General features: G+C 45.8%; 1 protein-coding gene across 1 annotated transcript; it reads left to right on the top strand.

Annotated features, from left to right (window-relative positions):
* The first annotated feature begins 124 nt into the window (after positions 1 to 124).
* Positions 125 to 25,674, top strand: STUB1 (STIP1 homology and U-box containing protein 1). The gene is made up of 7 exons (XM_078857247.1): positions 125 to 367; positions 12,772 to 12,970; positions 15,424 to 15,589; positions 17,690 to 17,777; positions 19,579 to 19,635; positions 22,608 to 22,724; positions 24,101 to 25,674. The coding sequence occupies exons 1-7, from the start codon at positions 275 to 277 to the stop codon at positions 24,224 to 24,226; spliced, it is 846 nt and encodes a 281-aa protein (XP_078713373.1). The 5' UTR covers positions 125 to 274; the 3' UTR covers positions 24,227 to 25,674.
* The last annotated feature ends 627 nt before the right edge of the window (positions 25,675 to 26,301 follow it).

Raw genomic sequence — 26,301 nt, 5'->3', positions numbered from 1 at the left:
TGGGGGCGATCCCCGCACGTCACGGCCTCGTTTGGCAGCGAAGTGGTGGTGGTGGGAGGGGCGCGGACGTCACGTGACGTCGGTTGGGAGTTTGCATCACGTGGTGTCGGTTTTACGTCACGTGGCTGCAGGGGAAGGGGGCAGCAGAAGGGTTTGGAGGAGAGGCGCGAGAAGAGCAGAGGAGAGGCGAGAGAAGAGCGGAGGAGGTGGAGGAGGAGGAGGAGACCCGAGAGTCGGCGGACCAGAGCTCCGAAGACGCACGCCGCCGGACGCCATGTCTACGGCACACGAACTCAAAGAGCAGGGCAATCGCCTGTTCGGCAACAGGAAATACGACGATGCCATCCAGTGCTACACCAAGGCCATTGTGAGTGACGCGGACGTGATGGTGGTGGTAGTGGTGTGATAGTTGTGGTTAGTAGCGGGGTGGGTGGTGGTGATGATGGTGGTTGCGGTGGTAGCGACGGTGGTGATGAGTGCTGGTGGTAGTGTTGATGATTGTGATGCAGTAATTGTGGTGCTGGGAGTGAGGATGCTGATAATTGTGGTTGTGGTAAAGATGATGGTTATAATAGTGATATTTGTGGTGAGGGTGGTGCACCAAGCCTGGCACAAGCGCCATGGTGACGTCACACGGCGTTTGTTGTTGGTTGTGCTGTCGCTGGTGCCCGCTCACCACTACCTGGCAGCAGTTGTTGATGCCCTCTCCCCTCTTGTCTGGTTCCTCCTCGCGAGGCGTTCTTCTCTCAACAGGGAGTGAGCAAATACTGTGCGCATTACAAGTTTAAATTATATAAAAATTACATTAACCCATGGTAGTTGTACTCATGATGGGAGTTGTACCAATGGTGATTATTAATTATACTTTAGTGTTGTGGGTGCTGGTGGCGATGGTGGTGGTAATTATGGTGGTGGTGATTTATTGGTGATGTAAATAATTTTAGTGATGCATTTGTGTGTTTTATAAGTGGTGAATGTGGTGGTGGTAATCGTCGTTATGGTTGTATTGTTTTGTTCGTGGTGGTGAGGTGATTTATTATATTCATCATTGTGATGTGGTTGATAGCGGTGGTTATGATGATCGTGGTGATAATGCTGATTGTCATATATCTGGTGGTGGTGAAAATGATTGTTATGGTGATTATAACGACGGTAGTGGTCGTGGTGATGGTTGTGGCATTTATGGTGTTCGAGGTGGTAAGTGATGAGGGCGACTGCGATGGTAATTATGATGGTGGTCGTGGTGGATGGGCGATCGTAGTTTTGATAATATTGATTGTATCATGATCATGCCGGCAGGGTCTCTGGTGGGGTATAACGGCGCTGGCGTCGCTCATGCTGTGCATAGGGGTGTGGGAGTGGACGTGCCTCGGGCCGTGGCGATAATCTAACGATCGCCTCGCCAGGGGCAGGGGCTGTTTTTATCGCTGCCAATCAACAGGAGACATGTGGAAGCTGATGCTGTTGCCCTCACTGTGTCTGCTGTGTACACAGTGCTATGCCAGTGGAGACGTCTGACATTGACAGCAGCATTTCGAGTGGGCACACCATCAATGTTAACTACACTCGGGTTCTATGTTTCGGCATTTACAGTGCGTCCATTGGAAGTTGCAAGTGCATTTTGCTAAACCAGGTGAGACCTGGGTACCATATACGACAAAATCAATAACGTAAAAACAAATTACAAACATAAAGCAAATTAAAATCATAGCAAAAGCATCCAACTTCAAATTAGGTCAAACAACTGCGTTTCAGAAAAATCGAAAACAGTGCACATCTATGAATCGCTAGATAAAATACGTTTCCTGCTATGAACGTTGGCTCGGACAAATTACTTTTAAAGTCTTCATATTTACATTAGGTTGCAGAAACATCTGAATGTATTTAGTGTGCTTATTACACTAATATATACACAGACAAGGACATGTGTCACAGACATTGATTTACCAGAAATATAGAGCACTGCTATCAGCTATGACGGCGAGGCTCTTCACTAACACTTGGGATCACACTCAAATGACCAGAAGGCTAACCACTGGTGGCTCGCACTGATTCTTTGAGTTGGACTACAACCATTCAGGGGTTTTACGAGCTCTAATGTTACTTTAGCAGATGTTATCATTTGCTTACCCAGTATTACAGTTGATATGCCCATATAATATTTTTTTAAAGCTGTTTACAGTTTCAGACTTGTAGTAATTTTACTACAGGTGCAAACAGTAGGGATGTTGGTGGTTCGAAGGCTCAGGTAAGCTCCACAGTTTCTGACAGGAGTTTGTAGCAATGTGCTGTGTCAGTGAGGGTGTCTAACGTTGACCAAAGCCTTTCACTTATGGATAAGACGACATGTTACAGGTTTCCTTGCAACTAGAATATGGTGTGTACTGTACTATTTCTACGGCAACATATAGAGTGGTTGCTCAACGTTATTACCGCTGCTAACCCTTACTTGGTAGCATTCGTGTTTTTCTGCACTGAACTTGAATTGTGCTTCATTCACTTTCTTGTATCTGTACCAGATCTTGCTCATTCATTGGCTTAGGAAACAACTGCAGCTAGTTACAGTGCTGCAATTCAGTATAATGCAGATACACAGCTCCCCAGTGTTGAAAAAGTGTAAAACAAACATATATCTCTGGTTGTTTGGACAATGCAATAGTTTCTATATTATATTATAAAGTTTTGCATCAAACTAAAACTCGTGTCTCTTGAGTATGATTCTAGCCTATAAACATCTTGTAGTTCAAGTAACCCTGGTTCTGCTGATGAGACGCTGGATATTGAAACTGGTTCGGGGCTTTAGGTTTATTTTATTTGTTACACGGATTATCTTTCTTAGCCAATTAGCCGGCCTATTTTAAAAGGGATATGCATACTGCATGAGCACAGAAACAACCAAACAAAGACACAAGCTTCGATTTAAAGCTTTCGTGACTGCAGGGATTCATCTTCTTGGTTCTTCTCGGTAAAGTCACGTAGAAGGGAAATAATAAAATAATAAAAATAAAACAATAAAATCATTCTCACGACGTTTTGGCCACAACGCAAGCAGCCCTCCTCAGGTGAAGACCAGGTCTGTCGGGGAGACAGCGTCTTCACCTGAGGACGGCTGAATGCGTTGTGGCCGAAACGTCGTGAGAATTATTTTATTATGTTTTAATTTTATTATTTTATTATTTCCATTCTACGTGACTTTACGGAATGAACCAAGAAGAAGGGGAAAAGACACAAGCGTCATTATTACAGAGAACGAGTACAGGGCTAACACACGGTGTACTCAACGGTTGTAAATGAAACACGGCATCAAAAACAGTGCAAATGTTATATGCAAATGTTTTGTACAAGTGCATACAAGCTCTATAGTTTAGTCAAACAGTGACAATCAGAAGCAAGTCGAAAAAGACAGTGCAAACTTGTGGGAGGAAGAGGCGCCATAACAAGTTGGGTACCGGTGGAACTATGCTCTGTATCTTGGTTGGATTTGGGAAGTAAAGAGGGGGAGTGGAAGGAAGGGAACTAAGCTTATATATGAGGGCCAAGGGTATTCCAGAAACGTGGAGCAGCAACACAGAAAGACTTGACCAAGAAAAATTGGAATAAGGAGGCGCTTACGAGGCAATGGGAGGGAGTTAGAGGAACTAAGTGGTTCTTTAGGTAATTGGCGGATTTATTTTAAGAGGACCTTTAGGATGAAGACAGCCCAGTGATGGTCTCTCCGGATATCCAGGTGGACGGATTTGAGCTAATGTACATGTAATGTGTCCAACTGAGTCGCAGACGTTGTTCCTTTTAGAGGCAACACTTTTATTTCATAACAAAAGGGGTAACTGCCCTTTTACCAGACTACAGCGATTTACTGCTACGAAGGGTCGATCCCTCACTCGGGTCTTCCGACCACGTGGTTGCCTCGTAGGATGGAGAGCTTCAGCTTGAGATGTAGAGCCTCCCACTTGTACATGTTGAGCTTCCAGCCTGTAGAATGCAGCGACTCCAGTCCCTCTCACGGACTTGCCTTATATCCCTCTCCGGTCAGGGCCGCTCGGCCACGCCCTCGGCCCGGCCTACCTTCCTGAACATTCTTGTTCCCTCTCGATCCTTCTCAAGAGCTCTCTCCGGACATGGGATCACCCACTAGTCCCCCCCACCTGGTGCCTGCTGTGTGGACATTCCGGATCACGTGTGTACGGGGTCAACCCAGAGTGCCACGGCCCGGGGAAACCCTGTCCCTGGGCTGACACTCACCCCCTCCCCCTCGGGGGAGCCCCCACTACACACTGTGTGTGGTGCCCGCACTATCCCAGTACTCGCCATGCCCCGCTAGGGCTGGTATTACACAGCCATCCACACGGTGCTGTCCACGATGTAGGAACATCGAACGGCATGACCCTTCCAGGCCGGCACCATACAGTGACATCCCTGATGTTACTACATACAGGTTGCAATATAATTTCAGGTACGGGATTTTTGTTTAATGTTATTTTACTTACCGTTTTTTTGGCTAAAGTAAAAAAAGTGGTGTCTGAGACCTCAATGTAACATTTATATAAATATATTTTTTAGAACTTTGTTGTTTTGAGGAATCGGAGGTGAATTAATGCAGATGTAGAGATGTAAATAGCGTCTCTACAGCGTATAAGCCGACTAAAACCACAACTGGTAAATAAGTGTGCACATACCTCTCGATGGGGCCGATGGAGACGTAGCGGGGAAACAGGCCCTACAGAGCAGAGTCCCGTCCCAGAGAGAGAGAGGGGACGTGCTGAAACGGAGTAGTGAAGGGGGCCCGGAAACGGGGGCCCAGAGGACATGTGACGCTAGCTCCGGTTCCGTCGTGAGAGACCGAGGAAAGGGTGTGGCTGGAGGCGGAGCAAGGCCACGCTCGAGAAAATAAGAGGGACGGAGGCGGAGCAATCGGGGTTATCTGGCGGGAAGAGCTTACCTTGCGGCGTTGCTTCGGGGGACTTGGAGCGTCGTTCGTCGGGACTCAGTTTGCATAGCCACCCCTTTGGGGGTCTCGAATAACCCCGAGTATTTGTAGCCCGCAGCCCTGTTCAGTTGTTAATAAATCGTGGTGCCTCCAGACTTTTGTGTGTGCCTCGTGAGATACACACACTACACATATATAGCAATCGGAACATGACTAATAGGTTGTGAATGGTGAACATAGAGGCCATTATTTGGGTAGTTTGTTCATTAAAATGTTATTTAACCTTTTCAGTGTTTAACACGTAGGCTTTTGCGACCAGTATCATCCATAATACAGGTTTTTTGGGTTAGATTGTGTAAATTTATGCATAATCTACATAATATAACCAACAAAACCCCCAAAAACATGTATTATGGATTTTTGGTGTTAATAGTTTAAAAATGGCTGCCCTGCAGCTACGGATTTAGCATTGAGTTCCAGGTATTTGTGAGCTAGGTCTTATAAGTGTTTTGAAAGCGATTACTTTAATTGGTGATTTTGTTCGGAGAAAATTATTTGTTCTATGCATTTATGAATTGTACACTATTATTTGCCTCCTTTTAATCATATAATTTGATATAACAATGTGTAATAACAGCTATAGAGGGTTCACGTGGGGATTGGCTTGCCGGTCCTGCTTGTAGCCAATAAGGGTTGAGATAGGGACCATGGCCCAGGCGTGATCACGGCATGTCATCAGGAGTGATTGGCCTAGCCATTCGGGGCCCCAGCTAATGGGGAGCCGGATGATGGGCGTGGTCCCGGGATTGACAGGGAACCATCGAGAATGGTCGAAGCTGTCCATGAACGATTGGCTGGGGGGACCACGTGACGAAGGGATTAAGAGAGAGTGAGAGAGAACGATCGAGAGCAGACTGGAGACTGACAAGAGCAGGGTCACGCGCGGACGGGGGCTCGGGGTGCCACGTGCGCGGTGGGGACTTAGTGCGAAGTCTGTCCTCTCTCCGTTGTCTGCCAGCAACGGAGAGTGAGTGAGTAAAGTGTTTTGTGGAGTGGAAATAAAAAGGACTGATTCCGAAGCCGTCTCAAGAAGGATTATTACACTGGTGTCAGAAGTAATTCTGCGACTGTTTGGACGATCGTCAAGATGGCTAAACACCCCAGAAAAAAGAACCTGCCTGTGCCTCTATCGGAGGAAGAGGTCGAGACGGATGAAGATGAGCTGTTGGGAGCTACAGCCCTTGTGCCGCCTGCTGATGACACTCGCCTCGACAACCTCTCAGCGTCGACCGGGGGAGGATGCGACCACCGCAGGACCAGGAGACGAATGGCGGCTGATGGCGGAGCAGATTGAGTCGTTGCGCGCCATTCTGCTAAGCCTGGTGACCGTGGTGGCGTCCTCACCAGCCGTGGGTCGCCAGATCGCCGATCAGCTGGACGCCGCGGGAAGGGGCCCTGCTATGGAATCGGGACCCGCCATTGCTCCTGCCACGCGGGAGGACGCCGTCGTCTTGGGTGGGGCGGCTGCGCCGGAGTCGTCGGCCGCCATTTTGGGCGCGCCTACCACCACGCGGCCGCCGGACGCCATTTTGCCTGCACCGAGTTGAGAGCGGGAACGGCAGTTGGAGACGCCCGCGGCACGCGCCTGCCACCGCGGACATCGCCTTCCACAAATAAAATAATTTATCGCCGGGGGCGATTGGAGTGCTTTTACGTGGCGCTTCGAGTCAGCTTTTAGATCTGTGAACTGGACGGAGGAAGAAGCGCTGGGAGCGCTACCTACGCTGCTCGATGATGTGTCTCTGGGAATCTTCCGCTCCATCCCGGCGTCCAAGAAGAAGACACTGCGGGATGCGTTCACAGAGATGGCGGAATTTTATTTCCCGCCGACATCGGCCACCAGAAAATTTATGTCGCGTCGCCTAGCACCGGAGGAATCGCCGTTGGCCTATCGGGGGGCGTTGATGGCGATGGCCATGGCCGCCTACCCCGACGCAACGGCTGAGCATTTGGATCCGCTCATCCTTTCCCGCATGCTGGAGTTGTCTCAGGAGCTCAACATCTCTCTACCAGTGTCCGGCCACGAACCGCTTTCATCGCGGTGGGTGGCGCGCTGCCTGGACGCTAAGTTTAATATCAAGCGTTGGGACCAGATGGCGGCATGGACGGGGAAACCCGAGATCGACGGGCCGCCTCTGGGGTGGTCTCCGCGACTGGTTGTCCACTGCTCCGACGACTCGGGCGACGACGACATGCTGGCTGCTGCTGTCCCGCATAGGATTCCGGGACGGCGGCTGCGCGACCAGCGGGCCGACTACACGGGCCGGCCGCGTGTGAGGGCCGGGTTGTCCGACCACCGGCTGACGTCGGCCGCGTGTTTCAAGTGCGGCAGACGGGGCCACTTCGCCCGTGACTGCCGCTGCCGACCTCTGCTGTCGGCTCTTCCGCCAAGGGGACCTCCATCTCCTCTACCTGCTGCGGAGCTGCAACAACCTCGAGCGAGTCGGCACAAATCGGACACCCGGCAGGTCGTGTCACATCACTCATCCACTCGCACTCATTCTTACACTCCTAACGCTAATTTTACTTCTCCTGCTCCATTGATACGTTCTGCTACACAGTGGAAGAAATTGGCTCGCAGGATTGTGGCTGCGGCGTCGGGCTCGTCGACGGTACGAGGTACCATCGACGGCGTCGACGTCCGTATCTTGGTGGACACTGGCGCATCGGCTACCATCATTTCTGATGTTATTTTTCATCTGTTGTCCATTCCTGCGTCGCGGATACGCAAGGTTAATGATGCGTGTGTTGCCGCCAATGGGGGGAGCATGGTTATCTGCGGACAGGTGGATGTGAGCATCGCTATCAGAAATATTACCGCCGCAGGACCTGTGTTAATTTCTCGCTCGCTAGCTGTTCCATGCTTGTTGGGTACGGATTTTCTGTGCCGGATGCCGCTGAGAATACGGGTCGACCAGGACTGTTTGGAAATGCCGGGGGGTCGTAGGATGGCGTTCCTGCCTTCCCTGCTGGCCAATGCGCCTACAGGTAACGCAGTTACTGCTGTCGTTGCGACTACGGTGGAGGTTCCGTCGGGAGCGCAAATGCTCATTCCGCTGCGTTACTGGAAACCCCTTCAAATTGGAAGGGATGCGAAGGGCGTGCTATTATCCCCATCGAATTCGGTATCGAAATCTTTTTCTTTGGCGGCGGCACAAACGATCGTGCGCCCAGGTCAGGCACCTTTCATACAGGTCTTGAATGGGGGACCTGACCGTGTTGTTGTTCCGGAGGGATCGGTGCTGGCTCACGCCACTACCGATTTCGCCTCTTGTGACAAACCGCCGCGCGCTCGGATGCCCGCGGATGGGCCTCCGCATGATCGTTCACAAGAACGCTGGATCGCAGATTTATGCGGAGAGAATTCTTCCTTGTCAAATGAACATAGGAACGCCTTGCGTTCGCTATTGCTGCGGTACGCTGATGTTTTCAGCAGAAATTAGTTGGACCTGGGCCGCACGTCGCTTTTGTCGCACCATATTGAAACCGGTGCGGCGCCTCCCGTCTGTATGCACCCACACCGTATGAGCCCGGCGGAAAGGGAACACGTGCGTGGGGCAGTAGATGAATTGCTGGCGGCGGATATTATTTAGCCGTCCAACAGCCCTTGGGGCGCGCCCGTCGTTCTGGTTAAGAAGAAAGATGGTGGTACGAGGTTTTGCGTTGATTTCCGCCGGTTGAACAAAATTTCGGTAGCGGACGCGTACCCCTTACCGGGGATGGATGACTCATTGGATGCTTTATCGGGTGCTAAATTCTTTTCCACCCTTGACCTGTCCTCGGGCTTTTGGCAGCTTCCCCTCGATGACGAGTCAAAAGCCAAAACGGCATTCCGCACGCCGCAAGGTCTCTTTGAATTTAATCGGTTACCGATGGGCCTGAACGCGGCTCCGGCCACGTTTCAGCGGCTCATGGAATTGGTGTTGGCGGGACTGCAGTGGGAAACGTGCCTCATATATCTAGACGATATAATTGTCTTTAGCCACACGTTCGAGGAACATCTCCAACGCCTTGAGACAGTTTTTCAAAGAATGCGTGCGGCTGACCTTAAGTTTAAACGGAGGAAATGCCACCTTCTGCAACACTCCGTCCGTTACTTGGGTCATATTGTCAGTTCGGACGGTGTATCCACTGACCCTCTGAAAACGAAGTGTGTACGTGAGTGGCCCACACCCACCTCGGTGGGTGATGTTCGGCGGTTTATTGGATTCGCTTCCTATTATCGCCGCTTCGTTAAGAACTTTGCGACGTTGGCAAAACCATTACACGTTCTAACTGGCAAACATCAAAGGTTTAAATGGGGTGCGGAGGAAGAAAGTTCCTTTATGGCACTTCGGGAGCACCTTGCCACGGCGCCTACGTTAGATTACCCAGATTTTTCGCAGCCGTTCATCCTTGATACGGATGCTAGTGATATCGGCATTGGGGCCGTTTTGTCGCAACACAAGGACGGGGTTGAGAGGGTGGTGGCGTACGGCAGCAGGGTTCTATCCCCGGCGGAAACGCGATATTGCGTGACAAGGCGGGAACTTTTGGCAATTTTGCTCGATTGTACCGGCCGTACCTTTATGGACGGAAATTCCTGGTCCGCACTGATCATGCGGCTTTGCAATATTCCCTCAAATTGGGTCAGCCGTCAGGCCAATTGGCCCGGTGGTTGGAATCGTTACAGGAATTTTCCTTCGATATAACATACCGAAAGGGGGCCCGTCACGCAAACGCATTCATTAGGTATAGATTTTTTTTTATTAAGGGTGACTGTTTTAAATGTTGTTAGGCGCGGGGACGCCGGTTCACCCTCGAATTGTTAAACGCACCTTGGTGCCCTAATAAGATGTTGCGGAATTGGTTCTTCACCCTTTTCCCAGCCGAGACGGCTACATTTTTTTACCGGGGGGGGGGGGGGGTGATGTAATAACAGCTATAGAGGGTTCACGTGGGGATTGGCTTGCCAGTCCTGCTTGTAGCCAATAAGGGTTGAGATAGGGACCATGGCCCAGGCGTGATCACGGCATGTCATCAGGAGTGATTGGCCTAGCCATTCGGGGCCCCAGCTAATGGGGAGCCGGATGAGGGGCGTGGTCCCAGGATTGGCAGGGAACCATCGAGAATGGTCGAAGCTGTCCATGAACGATTGGCTGGGGGGACCACGTGACGAAGGGATTAAGAGAGAGTGAGAGAGAACGATCGAGAGCAGACTGGAGACTGACAAGAGCAGGGTCACGCGCGGACGGGGGCTCGGGGTGCCACGTGCGCGGTGGGGACTTAGTGCGAAGTCTGTCCTCTCTCCGTTGTCTGCCAGCAACGGAGAGTGAGTGAGTAAAGTGTATTGTGGAGTGGAAATAAAAAGGACTGATTCCGAAGCCGTCTCAAGAAGGATTATTACAAATGTATAAATGTATTACTATTATAAGTAAATACTGTACTATTTAATGTATGTGTAGTGACTGATAATGTCACTACTTTACACACGCACATGTGTGACGTCACTACGCGGGCGGAGCGTTACTACCCCGCGGGTCCACACACACGGACGGAACACACATGACGTCATCCCGGCTAGTGGCGGGAATGACGTTAGGTACGGACTCGGGAGGCCACAGGGGGTGGTGTGAGGCCGCGGCACTCTGGGTGAACCCGGCCGGACACGGGACCGAAACCCGGTGGGGGGCCGGGGGCCCCGGGGCCACCTTAGGGGGCACGTGGGAGCCGAGGGGTTTCGGAAAGGGCTCTCGAAGGAAGGCGTGGAGCCGGACACGCCGAGACCTATATAAGTGGCCTCATCTCTGTATTCGGGGCTGCCTGTATGAAGAATGAAGATGAAGCGTGAAGACGCCAAGAAGAGTCAAGCCTCAGGTCAGCGGACCCGCCAGTAGCCCACCTGGCTGGGTCACGCTAGGGTATCCGAGAGTCAGTGCAAGAGAGGACGTTGTGTGTTAGTTAGAGAAGACGGTGTGTGTTAGCGAGAGTAGGACGGCGGTTACCACCCTATGTAACACAGTGTTGGTGTTAATAAATAGTGTTGCCTCCCAATAAGTTGTGTTTGCCTATCTGAGCCCACTACATATGTATAATTATAAAGGTAAAACCGGAGATGGGTGAAGTTTGATTGTGCTACAATGTACACTCAAACTTTGCCCCTCGTGGATTTGACTGTTTATGCCAAATTTCTTGAGGTATATTTCGCCGATTGTGTCCCTATTGCTTGACCATTCGCGTTTGACCACAAGATTCCTGTGTGCATTGTAAAGAAGTACTGTCCTCTAACTGCACTGCTCGCAATGATCCTGCTGCATAAGTTAGTGGATCATGGTTTTGGTGATTGTGGCTATTTTCAAGAACACAACCCCCGTGTTGGGCAAATATTTGGTGTATTGATTTTTAAATTTGCCGTCAAACATTCGTTGATCATATCCTATTTCGACCACTGAAAAACACAAATGTGTTGATGCTCTAACAGTCACTTTAATGAGGGCTTGCGATCGCGGCCGCCCGTGCATCGGCCTGACGCACGCGCGGTAGCGCGCACGTGCGCTCGCGTTAGAACGAAGCGGCATTCATGAATCCTCATCGGTGCTCGTGTATGGCCGCGTGAAGCACGCGCTCCCGGGCCGCGCTCACAGCAGCGGCTGGCGGGGCCGTTTGTTAGGGGGCCGAGGGAGCCGACGGAGGGAGCTGGGGGAGCCGGGGGAGCCGGGGGGGGCCGACGGAGCTGGGGGGGGGGGGGCCGACGGAGCCGGGGGGGGGGGGGCGACGGAGCCGGGGGGGGGGCGGACGGAGCTGAGGGGGGGGCCGTAATGAAAATAAAAAAAGATGGCCGCCTGTGGTGCGCGCTCCCGACGGAGCCGGGGGGGGGGGGGGGCCGACGGCGCGAGCAGAGGGAGCCAACACTGACTTTCTCACACATCATACACTGATTCACTCACGCATCATACACTGACTCACACATCATGCACTGACTCGCTCATCATGCGCTTACTCACTCACACATCATACATTCGCACAACCACTGACCCATTCACTCATCATACACAGGTTCACTCATCGTGCGCTGGCTCACTCACATTGCCGCTGACTCGCTCACACATCATACACTGACTCATTCATCATGCGCTGACTAACACATCGTGCGCTGACTCACACATACACATACACTCACTCACACATCATACACTGACTCACTCACACATACACTCACTCACACTACTACTGACTCACTCACACATCATACACTGACACACTCATCATACGCTGACTCGCACATACAGTCACTCACGCTGCCGCTGACTCACACATCATACACTGGGATTGTCATGCTGCCAGCTATGGCTGCAAGTCTGGTCATACGTGTTATGTATATCGTTTATTGTTAAATTTAAATCACAGTTCCTATTATTACTGTTGTTACATTACTCTTTGGTTCTTTCGGTAACGTTATGTAGGTATTAAATAAAATAAATCACAAATCAAGATTGTTGTTACATTATTTTATAGCTTATTTTCGTGATTAGAAAACATGGTTAATCTAAATTGTCTTATGGTTGTTGTTGTTGGCTTGCACCACATTGTGATTTTTGCACACAGCGTTTTAATACGTTTTTTTAAATATTTTCTGGTTTATTCCAGGATGTTTCTGTTGCGCGTCGTCGCTTTGGGATGTTCTCTGTTCATATTTTGTTTGTTGCGGTTCCACCCGACTCAAGAGCCGCATGGGTCACAGGGCTATACCTAATAAATGAAACTTGAAAACACTGCCTGGCTGTGTGCACCTCTCCCTTTGACAGACACGCAACTCGCTTGTGGCGGCGTACTACACGAACCGCGCGCTCTGCTTCGTCAAGCTTCAGCAGTGGGAGAAGGCGGTGTCCGATTGCAAGCATGCGCTGGAACTTGACAGCCAGTCGGTCAAGGGCCACTTCTTCATGGGCCAGAGCCAGCTGGAGCTGGAGAACTATGATGAGGCCATCGCCAACTTGCAGCTGGGTCAGCACATGCACCAACTTGCATTTTGCACACGTACACCAAGCTTGTACACACTTACACACCTTTCCCGGTAACTTATATGTCCAACATTAGCTTGCAACGACTTTCATTGATTGAAAAGAGCACATTTGTCTGGAAACAAACTTAGCCATGCTTGGTGCCACTCAATAGCCAGGCAAGAGGTGGGCCTTTAAGTGTCTCTTAAAAGGAGGTGTAGATTGAATGCTACGAATGTGCAGTGGTATGGCGTTCCAGACGGTGGGAGCTACTATGGAGAAACGACGCCTGGCAGTGACCATCGTCCTGGTCCTCAGTGTAGAGAGGAGGTTGTGAGTCGCGATGCTGCTGTTACTACTGCTGCGGGGATTGTTACCGTGAGCTCTGGTGCAGGGTGAGAGGAGTGAAGAGAGACACGGTGGACGACCGAGAGTAGAGGTACGGTGGTGGCACAGGCAGGCCATGTTGTAGCTCGACCCTGCGGGAGATGATAGGAAGCCATTGGAGGGAGCGGAGGAAAGGTGTCGAGTTGAGGATGACCGTTACGGAGGATGACATGGGTAGGATATTTTTGCAACTGTTGGAGTTTCTTCAGGTTACTTTATGAAGATCTAACAAGGATGGAGTTGCAATAGATATATTATCAAGCCACATATGGAATGAAGGCCTCCAAGCCATGATGTAACAATTCATTTAGCACCTGCACACAAGCAGATTCCATTAATCTGTCTTTGTGCTGAATATATTTTTAGTGCGTTCCCTCCTTTGGCTGTCACACATTATTAACTGTTAAAAAGTTAAGCAGGTTTGGGCAGGACACATAGTTGGAAGGTGTAATAGTGCTGATGGCATGGTCGCTAAAAGAGCGTGCATCTAAGAGGATTGCCATCAAGGAGATGGAGTGATGAGATAAGTTCATGTGCAGGAAATGAAATGGATTTTGGCGGTACAGGACTGGGATGAGGGATGGTGAAGGTGTGGGGAGGCCCTTCATCCAGCAGTGAAGAGACAAAGGTTGATGTTGATTTGTCACCGTTGTCCACTGTTAATTATTAACCCTCCACCGCCATGATTGAGTTTTTTTGGTCTATCGTGGCAGAACCTCGGTTGCTTTAACAATTTACACTTACCTACTTTATATACTGTACATATATCAAAATTTAATACATTAACTATTGAACCTTCTGGATAAGTGAATTCCAGTAACATATTTTTTAAAGAAAACAGTCCCTGGACCGGTTCCAACATTCTCATCAGCAGGATGTTGTCGCCTTGCTGATAAATTTCAACCGAGTAACTTTCTGTTACAAGTCACAACGTGACATTGTAGGGCCCAAATGAATTAAGCTTGAGCAAATGACCAAAAGAGACAGCACTTAATTACCATGGTTAGTGTATATATGTGACAATATTAGTTTGGAAATGTGTGCGTGTGTATTAACCGTAAATATATACGCTGTGTACCAGATGACACCAGTTGTTCGCCTTCTGGTATCATCTGGTCCAACACCAATGGGGACTAGGCTCTAAAGAAAGCCGTCTCGGGTGTGGACCAATCAACTTCAAGGACAGTGCATATTATTATCATTATCAGAGTTGCTTTTTTTTTTTGCTTTTTTGACTACTTGTGTTGTGGTTATTGCAAACATGATGCCTTGAATAAAGGTGTCAGTTTTGTACCAGTTTAAAAGGGTAAAAACCTACTGTGAGACTAATGTTCACTTGCAGGCTGGTGCTGAGTCACCTTGCGCCGCAGAGGAACACAGCTGCCTTTAGGGGGGTCCACTAAGCTATAACTGCGCTCTGGGATTCAGTGTTATGTTATGGGCGCAATATAAATACTGCACATCTCGTGAATAAGAGCTTCGTATCTTATCGGATTCTTACAGACTAAAAACATTCTGATTCTGATAAATGCAAGTATTATTCATTAGGTCTGTACATCTTCTAGGATTATTACATTGAGGTAACAATTGATACACAGATGATGAATGAAAATACCTGCAGTAATTCAACAGGATAAATGGTATACAGGGTGCTTTAAAAATGTTAACACTTATATGGGACTATCGTTTTTAATGGAAAAAGAACGGATAATACACTGTAACATGATAACATATGTATTTAATAGCTTCAAAAAGTCAGTCTCCACTTGTTCACCATCATTGTCAACACATGCCTGGAATCTTCTCCAGGTGGTTTCCAGAGCCCGGAGGCACATTTCTCGTGATATTGTTGCAAATTCCCAGAAGTGTTAACATTTTTTGGAAGCACCCCTGTATTGTGGTAGTTGGTAGCAGTCCTACAGATAACGTATGTTGTTGCAAAACCAGCACCCGATACAGACACACAGTCTGGCGACACTGTAGATTAGAGCTGCCGTCTTCCATCCAGGATCAGCACGTGTGAACTGCGGCCCTGCCGCTCTTGCCGATGTGTCTCCGTGTGTCCCTCAGCGTACAGCCTTGCCAAAGAGCAGAGGCTGAACTTTGGGGATGACATTGCCAGTGCGCTACGGATGGCCAAGAAGCGCAGGTGGAGCAGCTTGGAGGAGAAGAGGATCCAGCAGGAGATTGAGCTGCAGGCCTACCTCAACAGGCTCATCACGGAGCAGAAAGAACGGTAGGCAGGTGTCACCATTGCCTTCCTGTCGAACATATTTCTGTTGATAAAAATAGAGTAAAAGTGTAAAGTCACAGTGATTTCTTGTTCAAATGAGCATTGAGAAGATGCTCATCTCCTGAGCCATTGGTGGAAATTCTACATTCCTATAGTGGATGCGAGTCTATCCATAGGACTCCCACTGTTAAATTCTTCACAAAGTAGTACCCATTTAACAACCCTGGAGGGATGATGAGCTGAGTCAACCTCTCAAACAGCATTTATGTTCACTCTACCACTTGGCCACCAATCCTATGACCAAATCAACTGGAATGCACCAGATCTTGACAGAACTTAGACGCTAAGCAGGTTTGAGACTGGATAGTGCTAGGATGGGTGACTGTCATGAATAACAGATCTGTAGGGTTATTTGTTGGGCAGCAAACGGCAGTGCAAAAACATCAATCGGGTTTCTCTACTTTCTGTGTTCCCACATCTATGCTCCCCACCTCCAGCTCGCAATGACCAGTGTGGTGAAATATGGTAAAATAACTCCCACAACCCACAGAGCTTGAGGTGGCCCTCATCCAGCAATGGATTGATCAAAATAAGACTGCAGATGCATATCAGGTACTGCAGTGATCGCAGTGTAATTGGGATCATTTTTGTATATTACATTTGATCATAGTGAGACGTATCTGGTTTGTTTAGCTATATGTTATTTTCCCCCATATATATTTGTTTAACAGTGTACCTCTTATGCCATCAGAATACTTATCATAGGAGAATATATTTCAGTTTATGCTCTCTTTTAAGAACTGGACCGTGTATGCTGGCAGTGAATGAGACCACACAGAGGGTATTATTATGTTACGATGTGTTATCAGCACTGAAAATGACATAGTTGTAGAGGTCAGCGGTTTTGGTTTAATCTTGAATGCAATTTTAGTAATCTTGGGCACTGCATCACTGAATTGATTGTAGTTGAGTGTTTGTCTTACAATATCTTAATTGAATGTTCTAAGAGAATCAAATTTGTTCCACATTAGAATCTGCTGTGAGACATTTACGTCTTGAACTCTGTGAGTGCTGGCACCCAGCCACGTTATATTTTGGACATTTAGTGCACCTGTCCTATTGATAGACTAACCACTGTCATAGGAATCTTTAATTACCACTACTGGATCTGGGTTGTAATCAGCAGATGAGCACCACCAAATGCTCATTTAAGCACAAAATCAAGTTTGTGGTACTGTTGTATAAATTTATGTTATGTTGTGCCAATATTTAAGCACAGTACGAAACATGAGTGCAATGAATAGGGATCTAACAGTGTTGTATTAATATCGATTCTTCTAGCTTGTGATACATGCATCAGATTTCCTGTGTAAGAATCAATGAGTATGTGTTGTATGTAATGGGTTTGTGCGATCCCTGGGGTGGCTAGAGGCCACCACATTCGCTAAAATGAAAAAAAATACATAATGGAACCTTTTTGCCAGTATCAAAGTATGAAAAAAAAAATAGGTTTTACCCTTTCTAGCAATAAAAACACGTGTTAAGATGTTCAAATACTAAATAGAGACCTTTTGCAAGGAATCATGTTTGCATTAACCACACGTACTTGTGGTGAACATGCAAACAAACATGCTCTGACAATAGATGATGCAATGTCTTTGAAACTGATTGGCCTACACCAGAGACAGCCTTCTTTAGGGCCTAGTCTCACCAGTGTCAGATTACTTGCAAAGGATTTCAATTTTGTGTTTGAACATCTTAACACCTGTTTTTATTGCCAGAAAGGGTAAAACCTATTCTTATTTTTTCATAATATATACATACATAACCTTGAATTGAATCATGATCCTGAATCTAAGCATATCCGTCTAATCAATGCATGACAGTTAAGTTCCTTCCATTGAAATAGTAATGGAGCCACGGAAAGCCAGTGAGTGGAATTTTTGAAAAATAAATCTTCCCACAATGCATTGCGCCAGCAACACGAAAAAATGTTACTTTCATACGAATGAGTTAATCAGCAACACTTTCGGTTATAGAAGTTTTTCACTGCTATTGACAGACTGAGTGAATAAAAATACGGTTTTATACTCTGCCCCGCAGGGAAATAGAGGCATATAAAGAGAAGATAAAGAATGAAAAAGAGGAGCAATTGACATCTGACGATATTGAAAACATCGAAGGCAAGCATGTAAGTGGGATGTGAACTCTACATCCATTCACTGCGTGGACATTTGGTGCGCTATTTCATATTCTACTTGTATGTCTGACTTTTGCACTGTCATAGACAGTTTCTAGTGGATAGATAATTATTTTATGTTGTGAATATGTATTTGCATGTATTATATTATTATGACTGCTCTCATAACTTTGTGAACCATAGCACCGACTGAATTCAAAGTAGTTGTGATTATAAAGGTGTGCATGTGTAATGCGAGCGTAAATGTGGTTGTTGCTGGGCTCTGGTCCAATCGCACGGCCGGGGGTATTGGGGGGCAGAGCCTGGTCTGCGGGGCGTGTGAGAGGGGCCACCGTTCACCTCGGCTCCAATGGGAGGTGAGGTGAATGGGGGCGGAGCCAGCGGGGTAGTATGGGAAAGCCGGATCTGACGATCCGGAAGGGGAGGAGTCAGGGTCATGTGGGGGGAATGTATAGAAGGGGGAGCCCGGAAGAGATTGGGGCAGTCCGGGGAAGTTAAGAGGCTGAGCCATGTTGGGTGGTGAGGAAAGATCCGCGCCATCGGCCACGTGGCCGAAGGACCTCAGCACGCCGTCAGCCAGCGGTGTGCGGAGTGCGGGAATAGAGGAGCTAACGGAGGAGCGTGCGGGGCACAAGAGAGAGAGCGGGCGTAGCACACGAGAGAGAGAGCGGGTGTAGCACGCGAGAGAGAGAGCATGCGTGGCACGCGAGAAGGAGTGTGCGCGGGGCGCGCGCGAGACGACACTCGTCTGAGAGGAGGCCAGTGGGGGGTGCGGAGAAGAACCTAAATAAAAGACAAGCGGAGACCAGCAGTGCCTGACGGAGTCTTTTATTACACATGCATACTGCTCTTCAAGATAATTTTTTACCATTCCAATCACTTCAATGGACTTTACTGTGGTTTACAAATTCCTTGCATCAGCTTTTGCACTCATGTTGATTGGTTATAAAACTATCGACCATTTACATCCAATGCCTCCATCTGACATGTCAACTCTGTTCCCCAATTTGGTTTTTCTAATCAGTTTGGTGATAATGTGTTGGTTGTGACTGATGCGAACATATGGATTTTTTTTCACATTATTTTAATTAGTTTTCATGTAAGCTTGCAACTTTAAAAAGAGCACACAATAAAGACAACGACCAGCAATTTTGTTAAATGTGATTTTTTTTATCGCATTTGCTGAGCAAAGGTCCAACATATCAAGCATCCAACAACAAACACATGCATGTCAAGTCTCACAGGTTGCTCTTGCGACTCATGGTATCCACCTTCACCCCCCCATTATCTAGAAGTAGCCTTGCCATCATCTGCTTGACGATTGAATGTTTCTGTTCCTCAAATTCTCAGTTTCTTAGGGTTTTCCCAAGGTTTTTCTGTCAGGGTTTCACTGACTTGAACCCTTTGGGGTTGACGTGTGTTGAACATTTTTTTGTGTGAGATGGTTCTAAGTGTTATCGTTTTCTTAAAAGTTCAACTTTTGTAAAAATCTATTTGCGGTCGCGCATTAACTTCATTTGCATGCAGTGTGCCAAGTGAGCGCGAGTGTGCGGCTATATCTCCATCGTACCCAAGAATAATTTAACGATCACACAGGCGAGGGCACGTCTACTTTTGGAGAGTGGGGTTTTACCATATATAAAAGTTGCAACAGATACACGTTTACACATTTGTTGAATAGAGCAAGGTTATAAGAAATTGTGAAGTTGTTTCCGAGTTGGTACTTGTTTATCTTGACAATGCACATGACAGAGTTTGTTTCGAGATCTTAATCTGTTTTGTTTTCTGCCAGGACAAGTGGATGAAGGAGCTCAATGATCTGTTTGCGCAAGTGGATGAGAGACGGAAGGTATGCTGGTATTTTGGTATTAGCGAGGCCTGTCGTCTGTATAAAGACCTTAATCTGTATATCTCAAAAACCTCTAGGGTACTTCCCGACAAGGTAGAACTCTGAAATTTGGTACATAGGTAGCTTTTAGGACACAAATCCAAAAATTAACATTTTCAGACCCACAAATCTCTATTTTTAAATGCCCCATAAGCATGTTTGTGCGTGTCATTCAGAAACAGTTCAAATATAATATTGCAGTTTGTTGTTGTTTAATAGAGCGTGAAATGGCAAAATAAAATTAAAGCGAGAACCATTGATATAAATATTAATTCAATCTTTACTTATTCATTGTTTTTGAGATATTTCGGATTAAAGCGGGTTTGAATGAAAAAAGTACGCATTTTGTGATGTTCAAACTCGAATAATTCGAAAACGGTAAAACTTCGGAGTTTCCCCTCAGAGTATTAAGTAAATTATTTTTGTTCTTTAAATTGAGCGGTTTCTGTTGGGTACATCTTGAAATATAAAAAGTTGAATCAAGTTGTCAACAATTTATTTTTGTGAAAAAATATATGTTTTTAGTAGTTGTTAGTGTCTGGTCGTAGATAAAATAAAATAAAAATCATATCAGGTTCATTTGTATATTTATTGCCTGGCGAAGACAGGTTTTATGAACTAGTATACATATATAACACAAAGCTAGTATTGTTGTGGAGAATGAGTAACTAAAAGAATGAGCAAAAAAAATACGCCTTCACTTATCTATCCCTCCCTTTACTTGCATTCTCCACAACGACGCTGATTATTTTGTCTTATGTGTTACATATGTTTCTGTTGAACTAGGATCCATAACTAACATGGAGGGTCATTTCCAATAAACATTGGGCAATTTAGCAATGGTTTAAGCATGCCTGACTGTGGTGATGAGACACTATACGTTGAAACCTGTCGTACATTTTCTTGTGTTGAATCATTGCTGCTGCAATGCACTCCCAGAAGGGGATGTGTCCCTGATGGGATGGGTAAAAAAAACTTAATTTTTTTACGTGGAGGGACAGAATGTGGAGGTGTATTGTCTGCTTATTTATTTTCCTATTGTTTAGAGCCCACATGGCAGTGGAGGAGCTGGGAGATCCACTCAGCTTGCTGCGTTAACGGTTTTCCTTAGCCAACAATAATTTTTAGAGCGCTTGGAACATAGCAACTGCCAGAAACAATCTGGGTATGCATTTCATGATAGCAGCAAACATGAGTCGGGGATGCATACGCAGCTGTTGAACACGTGACCTAAGTGTTTGATGTACAGTGTATAGTGTCACAGTAATTTTTTTCTTGACATTTGCTTGATCACAACCGTATCGGAGAGATTTTTGAGAACCTCAGTGACTACTTGAGATATTCAGAATGCAGAATGCAGAGACATCCTGATCAAACTTTAATGTGAGTAATCAATCACCGGTGCATCCTTGCGTGCACATGCCTGCCCATGGTGCACAATTGTCTGCCGGAGCAAATGTTTGATGCAGTTGGGTGCAACAAAATCGAATGCAGATAATACAGAGCCTGCTCAGCCTCCAATTACAGTAATAAACTGCTGTATGTATTTCGGAGGGTGGCATAGTGGTGCAGTGGTAACACTTATGCATCACAGCAAGAAGGACCAAGGTGTGATTCCCTACTACTGTGTGGAGTCTGTATGATGTATGCATTTATTTTGAACTTTGGCACCGTACATAGCCAACTCTGCTAATCGGAATTGGCATTGAGGTGATGCTCATCTCACGTTTGCAGCTCTCAGCCTGTAGCAGAAACTCCACATTTATATGTTGGGGCTGAGTCTATCCATAGGACAACCACTGTTGAATTTCCCACCGTGGTACTCCTTTAATGACCCCATAGGGCTGATAAGCTAGCTGAATCAAACCCCAACGAGGATTTGAACTTGCAATTGCGAGCCGCTCGCTTGAGCTCTGATACCTGGTTGGTTTTTCAAGGATTTTTTTGATGATGGAATATCTATTTTGGTCAATATTTAGCTGTCTTTCCATCTTGCATCTCCCGATAAGTGTGTTATAAAATTAATGCTTATTTTTGCTGATGTGCACATAGTTGAGAGTTTTTATTTCAGTGTGATTAAATTCATATTGCTTGGTTGTTCATTGCAGACTCTCACCCAACGCCAGTTGTCATGCATTAGAATACGCCGTCATTGCAGACTTCCACGATTGGCATTGCCAGATTCAAACACAGGGTAGTCTCACACGCAGCCAGCTTGTAATGAAGGAAATCTATAAATAATACAAACTTCAGGGAACGACATTACTCACCACATCCACAGTGAGAAATTTGCTACAGAGCTTTATATGTCGCTCAATAGATGTTATGAACAGATGTTGACATGCTCTAATTGAATTACTCCCCTTCCTGCGACATTTAATTTGTTGGAAATTAATCTCTTTACCAAAGTTTAGCTCACGCAAAGTTATCTTGTAACTATTCGATCGTTATGACATGAGCTGAGAACTCACTTAATATTTGTGCAATGTGCACAATGCATGCAATTATGTTCCCTTGCAAGGTCTAAGATTTATTTAAAAGTCGCTAAGCTCTGGTGTTTCGTTTAGTAATTTTAAAACGTGTCCATCATTCTTTTGAGAGGACATTAAGACATTTATCTCGCTGTGCAAGACTTTCACACATTATAAACCAAACCTCTTAGAGCTCCAACGGAGATATGGATGTTTACCCATACACGAGTTTGGGTACATATTTCCTTTTTTTATTAAACCAATTGAAAATAACTTTTAATATTTTTTCAGACTTTGACCATTTACTACTGTTAGGAGACAGTGCTGGCTTCGTTTCCAGTAAGGTGTCTTACAATTAATGTTCCAATGTTCCAGATCAGAACCATACACAAGTGTGTGTCACAAGAAGCAGGCTCACATGAGAGCCAGGCCACTGAGGGTGTGTGTGCGTGTGTGTTTCAGAAGCGCGATGTGCCGGACTATCTGTGTGGAAAGATAAGCTTTGAGCTGATGAGGGAGCCTTGCATCACGCCCAGCGGCATCACATATGACCGCAGTAACATCGAAGAGCATCTACAGGTACTGCTGCTGTTCTTGCTAATAAAGGATATCATTTAAAAAATGTTTTGTATGTGTATTGTATAACTGCATCTCTCCGCTTAGATCGAGGTATTTTGAGTGAGAGCTGCTTTGTTCGTTGTCAAAAGTTTATTTCACCAGGTAAAAACTTCAGTCCACATGGACTCTTTTACAAGGTTGACCTGGTCAAGGTGGTGAGTTAACAAGTTATTTGTTGCTGTATCATAAAGAGGTGGACAAGAAATAAGAGGCAGATGAGATCAAATTGGAGTGATTTTGAAAAGGTGAGCATGATGATGAAAAGTGAGACAAGTGTGCCAAAAGAATACATTTTTCATACTCTGTTTTTTTCTGTAAAGTCACATACCGAAAAAACCAAAGAGTATGAATCCTTGCAGTCACGAAAGCTTCAAATCTAGAAAGAAAGTTTCAATCGGTGCATAGTACCTGTTGTGATGCATGGTTCAGAAGCAAGGTCATTCATGAAAAATATAAAACAAACATTTGAAAGTGCACAAGAAGCATGAAGAGATGCATACCTGGAATTACTTTGAGAGACGGAAAGAGAAACACGTGCATTAGAGCATACGCATGTTAATGACATTATTCACACTGTTAAGAAAGGTAATTGGGTTGTTTTGTATTCAGGTAAAAAATCTATGTAGAATACAAAAATAAATAATGGAATATGTTACACTAACATTTTTTGTAAGTAATTGACATTATTCAGACCTTTGAAACGTGTTAAGCAAAGAAAAGATATTTGCAAATATTGAATATACATCTTTATTATGCCATTCATACCTTGCGTAAATCAATACCCACTTATAAAAATAAATTAATAAGAAAATACCTTTATAACTCTTATATTGAATGTGTAAAATAAAATGTTCTACTTTTATAGCATCACATGGACTTGATTATTTGCTTGAGTCTATTCATGGGAAATACATATTCATAAATTGCATGTATTGAGACTATTAAAATGTAAATATTTCCATTTCATATAAATATTATGGATGCATAGTTATGAGTTTAAACAAGACACAAACATATTTCTCGTAACTCTTGTTTACGATTCTTTCCCTTTTGAAAATTGCTTGTCTCAAGAAAATACGAAAAACAGTTCAGTGTCCAATGTATGAACTCGAATGTAGAGGGCTGGACCGTGTACTATTTTGCTCCTTTGTTGCCTAGCTTGCACAAATACACTAGAGTATGAGAGTAACCTGCAATAAGATGACAGATAATATTTTGGTCATCAGAATTTACCACCACAATGCACATAATCTTTGGTAATGTATGCGGTACTGGAGATTATGTTGACTAAAATGTTCCGTGCGCCCCTCTCCCCCCCCCTCATGTCTTGCGTGCAGCGGGTTGGCCACTTTGACCCCATCACACGGAGTCCCTTGACTCAGGACCAGCTCATCCCAAATTTGGCTATGAAGGAGGTGATCGACGCATTCATCACTGAGAATGGCTGGGTGGAGGATTACTGAGAATTCTAACTGGAACACGCCACTGTGAGGCGCACGGAGCACTCACATCCCCTACGGATCGTAGATTCCGTCACTCGGCTGCTTCAGTACGGATGTTTGGCCCGAGCGTGCGCTGAGCTTCTTTGGCGGGGTGGGGGATGGGTGACTACTTGCTGGGGTTGAAGACCAGTTCACGTTCACGTTGCGTGTTACAATGGGTTTGATTTTTGTTGTTTTCATGTAAGTGCGATTAATCCAGTATGGGTGGTTATACTCCTTTCCACCGATAAGGCGTAATATTCAGAACGCGTAGATATAAATAAAATTGCCATTGTATACAATGTGAGCTTGAGAAAGCTACTGTAACCATCCACGTACCTTTCTGAGTTGGAGAGTTGTGCAGGAAAATCGATATGTTGGCTGTAAAAAAAATTACTTTACATATACAAAAACATTATTGGACATGCATATATTTGTAAATACAAGCAAGACAACCAAATCTGGGATTTGGTAAACTTTTCTTTTTAAATGGACATCGTTTATGTTGTTTAAGTGTAACGTATTAAATATCTCCGGCTTGAGTCAGCTTCCAGTTAGAATTACAAACGAGGTTACATCTCGGCAGGTAGCAGTGCTGTTGTAACGTTCTCTAAAGGCCACTTGGCTTTCTGTTATGTATTATTAAAGACCGCTCAACAGCATGACATCAAGCAAGTGCACCTTTATTTTTCAAAGCAGTTGATAGCACGAGAAGAGTATGTTCTGGTGCAGTGTAGGGAGCTTTGGCAGAACTCAGACCAAACCAATTTGAAACTGCCTAAAGCACGCACGTTTAGCCATACATTGAGTTTAATTTAAAAGACGTCCATTTAAGCCAAACACTGCTGAATATATATCACTTTGCAGTGTATTGGAGTAATTCCTACTTGATCACAAACACTGTAATGTGATTAGCCGTACACTTCCTGCTCAAAGACCAGTTTATGATTGATACCTGGCACGAATTACAGAGCAACAACTTCCCTTGCTGCACAAAAAAATAGAATTTGCCAAACTTTAAGGGCTGCCAGGACAGTAGCATGGTGTGAGCATAAGTTTCGAACCAAGGACCGTTTAACATCTCACTTGCTGGTGTGTGTATAATGCAGACGCGTGCACTTGTCGTTACATGCACTTTCACGATGTTCATGTAATGTTCTCAGTACTTGTCAGGTGTTGCACAGAGTCCAGTCCTGTCGTCTTGAGATATGAAAGGTGAGCTCTGCCGTTGTCTCGCTCATCGCAGCTGGAACTTTGTTTAGCGCTGTTTCAACGCTTGCTTCGTTGTGCGACGTTTCTTTTTTATGGTTCCCTGTCAGAATATGTACAGAGACCGCATCCTTGGACTTCAGTGAACATATCACACTGTCTGTAGTGGTGAGAATATATTGTATACTTTCTTTTGACAAATAAAGATTTATGAAAAACAAGTGTACTTAGATGTTTTGCCCATATAAAATGTGTTGAGATATACTTGTGTTTTATGCTAATCCTCAAGGATAGTATTAGGTGTGCTATAAAAAAAGAATGCAAAATATGAACTACAAAAACTGTTCATAATGTCGCGTGGCAAAGCACTTCAGTTTCAATCCCAGTCAGGAGTTAATCCAACACAATTCCTCTCGGGTCAATACATCTAGCACTATGTGGTAAGCCAACAGTGGTCATGGATTCTAGATTTGAAGCTTTCGTGACTGCAGGGATTCATACTCTTTGGTTTTTTCGGTAAAGTCACGTAGGTTAAAAAAGAAAAAGAAATTAAATCACGACGTTTCGGAGGCAACAAATTCCCTTGCTGCAGACGAAAGCTTGTGTTGCCTCCGAAACGTGATTTAATTTATTTGTTTTTTAACCTACGTGACTTTACCGAAAAAACCAGAGTATAGTGGCCGTGGTCATTTAAATGGAATTTCCACAACTGGATTGGGGGCAAAAGGGGCACTCAATCGAAAATATGTACAGGAGTGAAAAAAAAATTCCTCCACCCATGACCTATTCACTGCTAGATGAAGGCCTCCCCAAGCCATTGCCATCTCAAGTCCTGCGATGCCCTCGAG

Source organism: Lampetra fluviatilis, chromosome 5 (genome assembly GCF_964198595.1).
Source record: "Lampetra fluviatilis chromosome 5, kcLamFluv1.1, whole genome shotgun sequence".
NCBI lineage: Eukaryota > Metazoa > Chordata > Hyperoartia > Petromyzontiformes > Petromyzontidae > Lampetra > Lampetra fluviatilis.
This window is presented reverse-complemented; position numbering and strand designations above follow the sequence as displayed.

What these genes read in the sequence shown, in the direction of transcription:
- STUB1 (XM_078857247.1), top strand. Translation starts at nt 275, where the DNA reads ATGTCTACGGCACACGAACTCAAAGAGCAGGGCAATCGCCTGTTCGGC. An exon ending in ATCACGGAGCAGAAAGAACG is followed by an intron (nt 15,590 to 17,689) that starts GTAGGCAGGTGT and finishes TCTGCCCCGCAG; the next exon opens with GGAAATAGAGGCATATAAAG. An exon ending in AAGTGGATGAGAGACGGAAG is followed by an intron (nt 19,636 to 22,607) that starts GTATGCTGGTAT and finishes TGTGTGTTTCAG; the next exon opens with AAGCGCGATGTGCCGGACTA.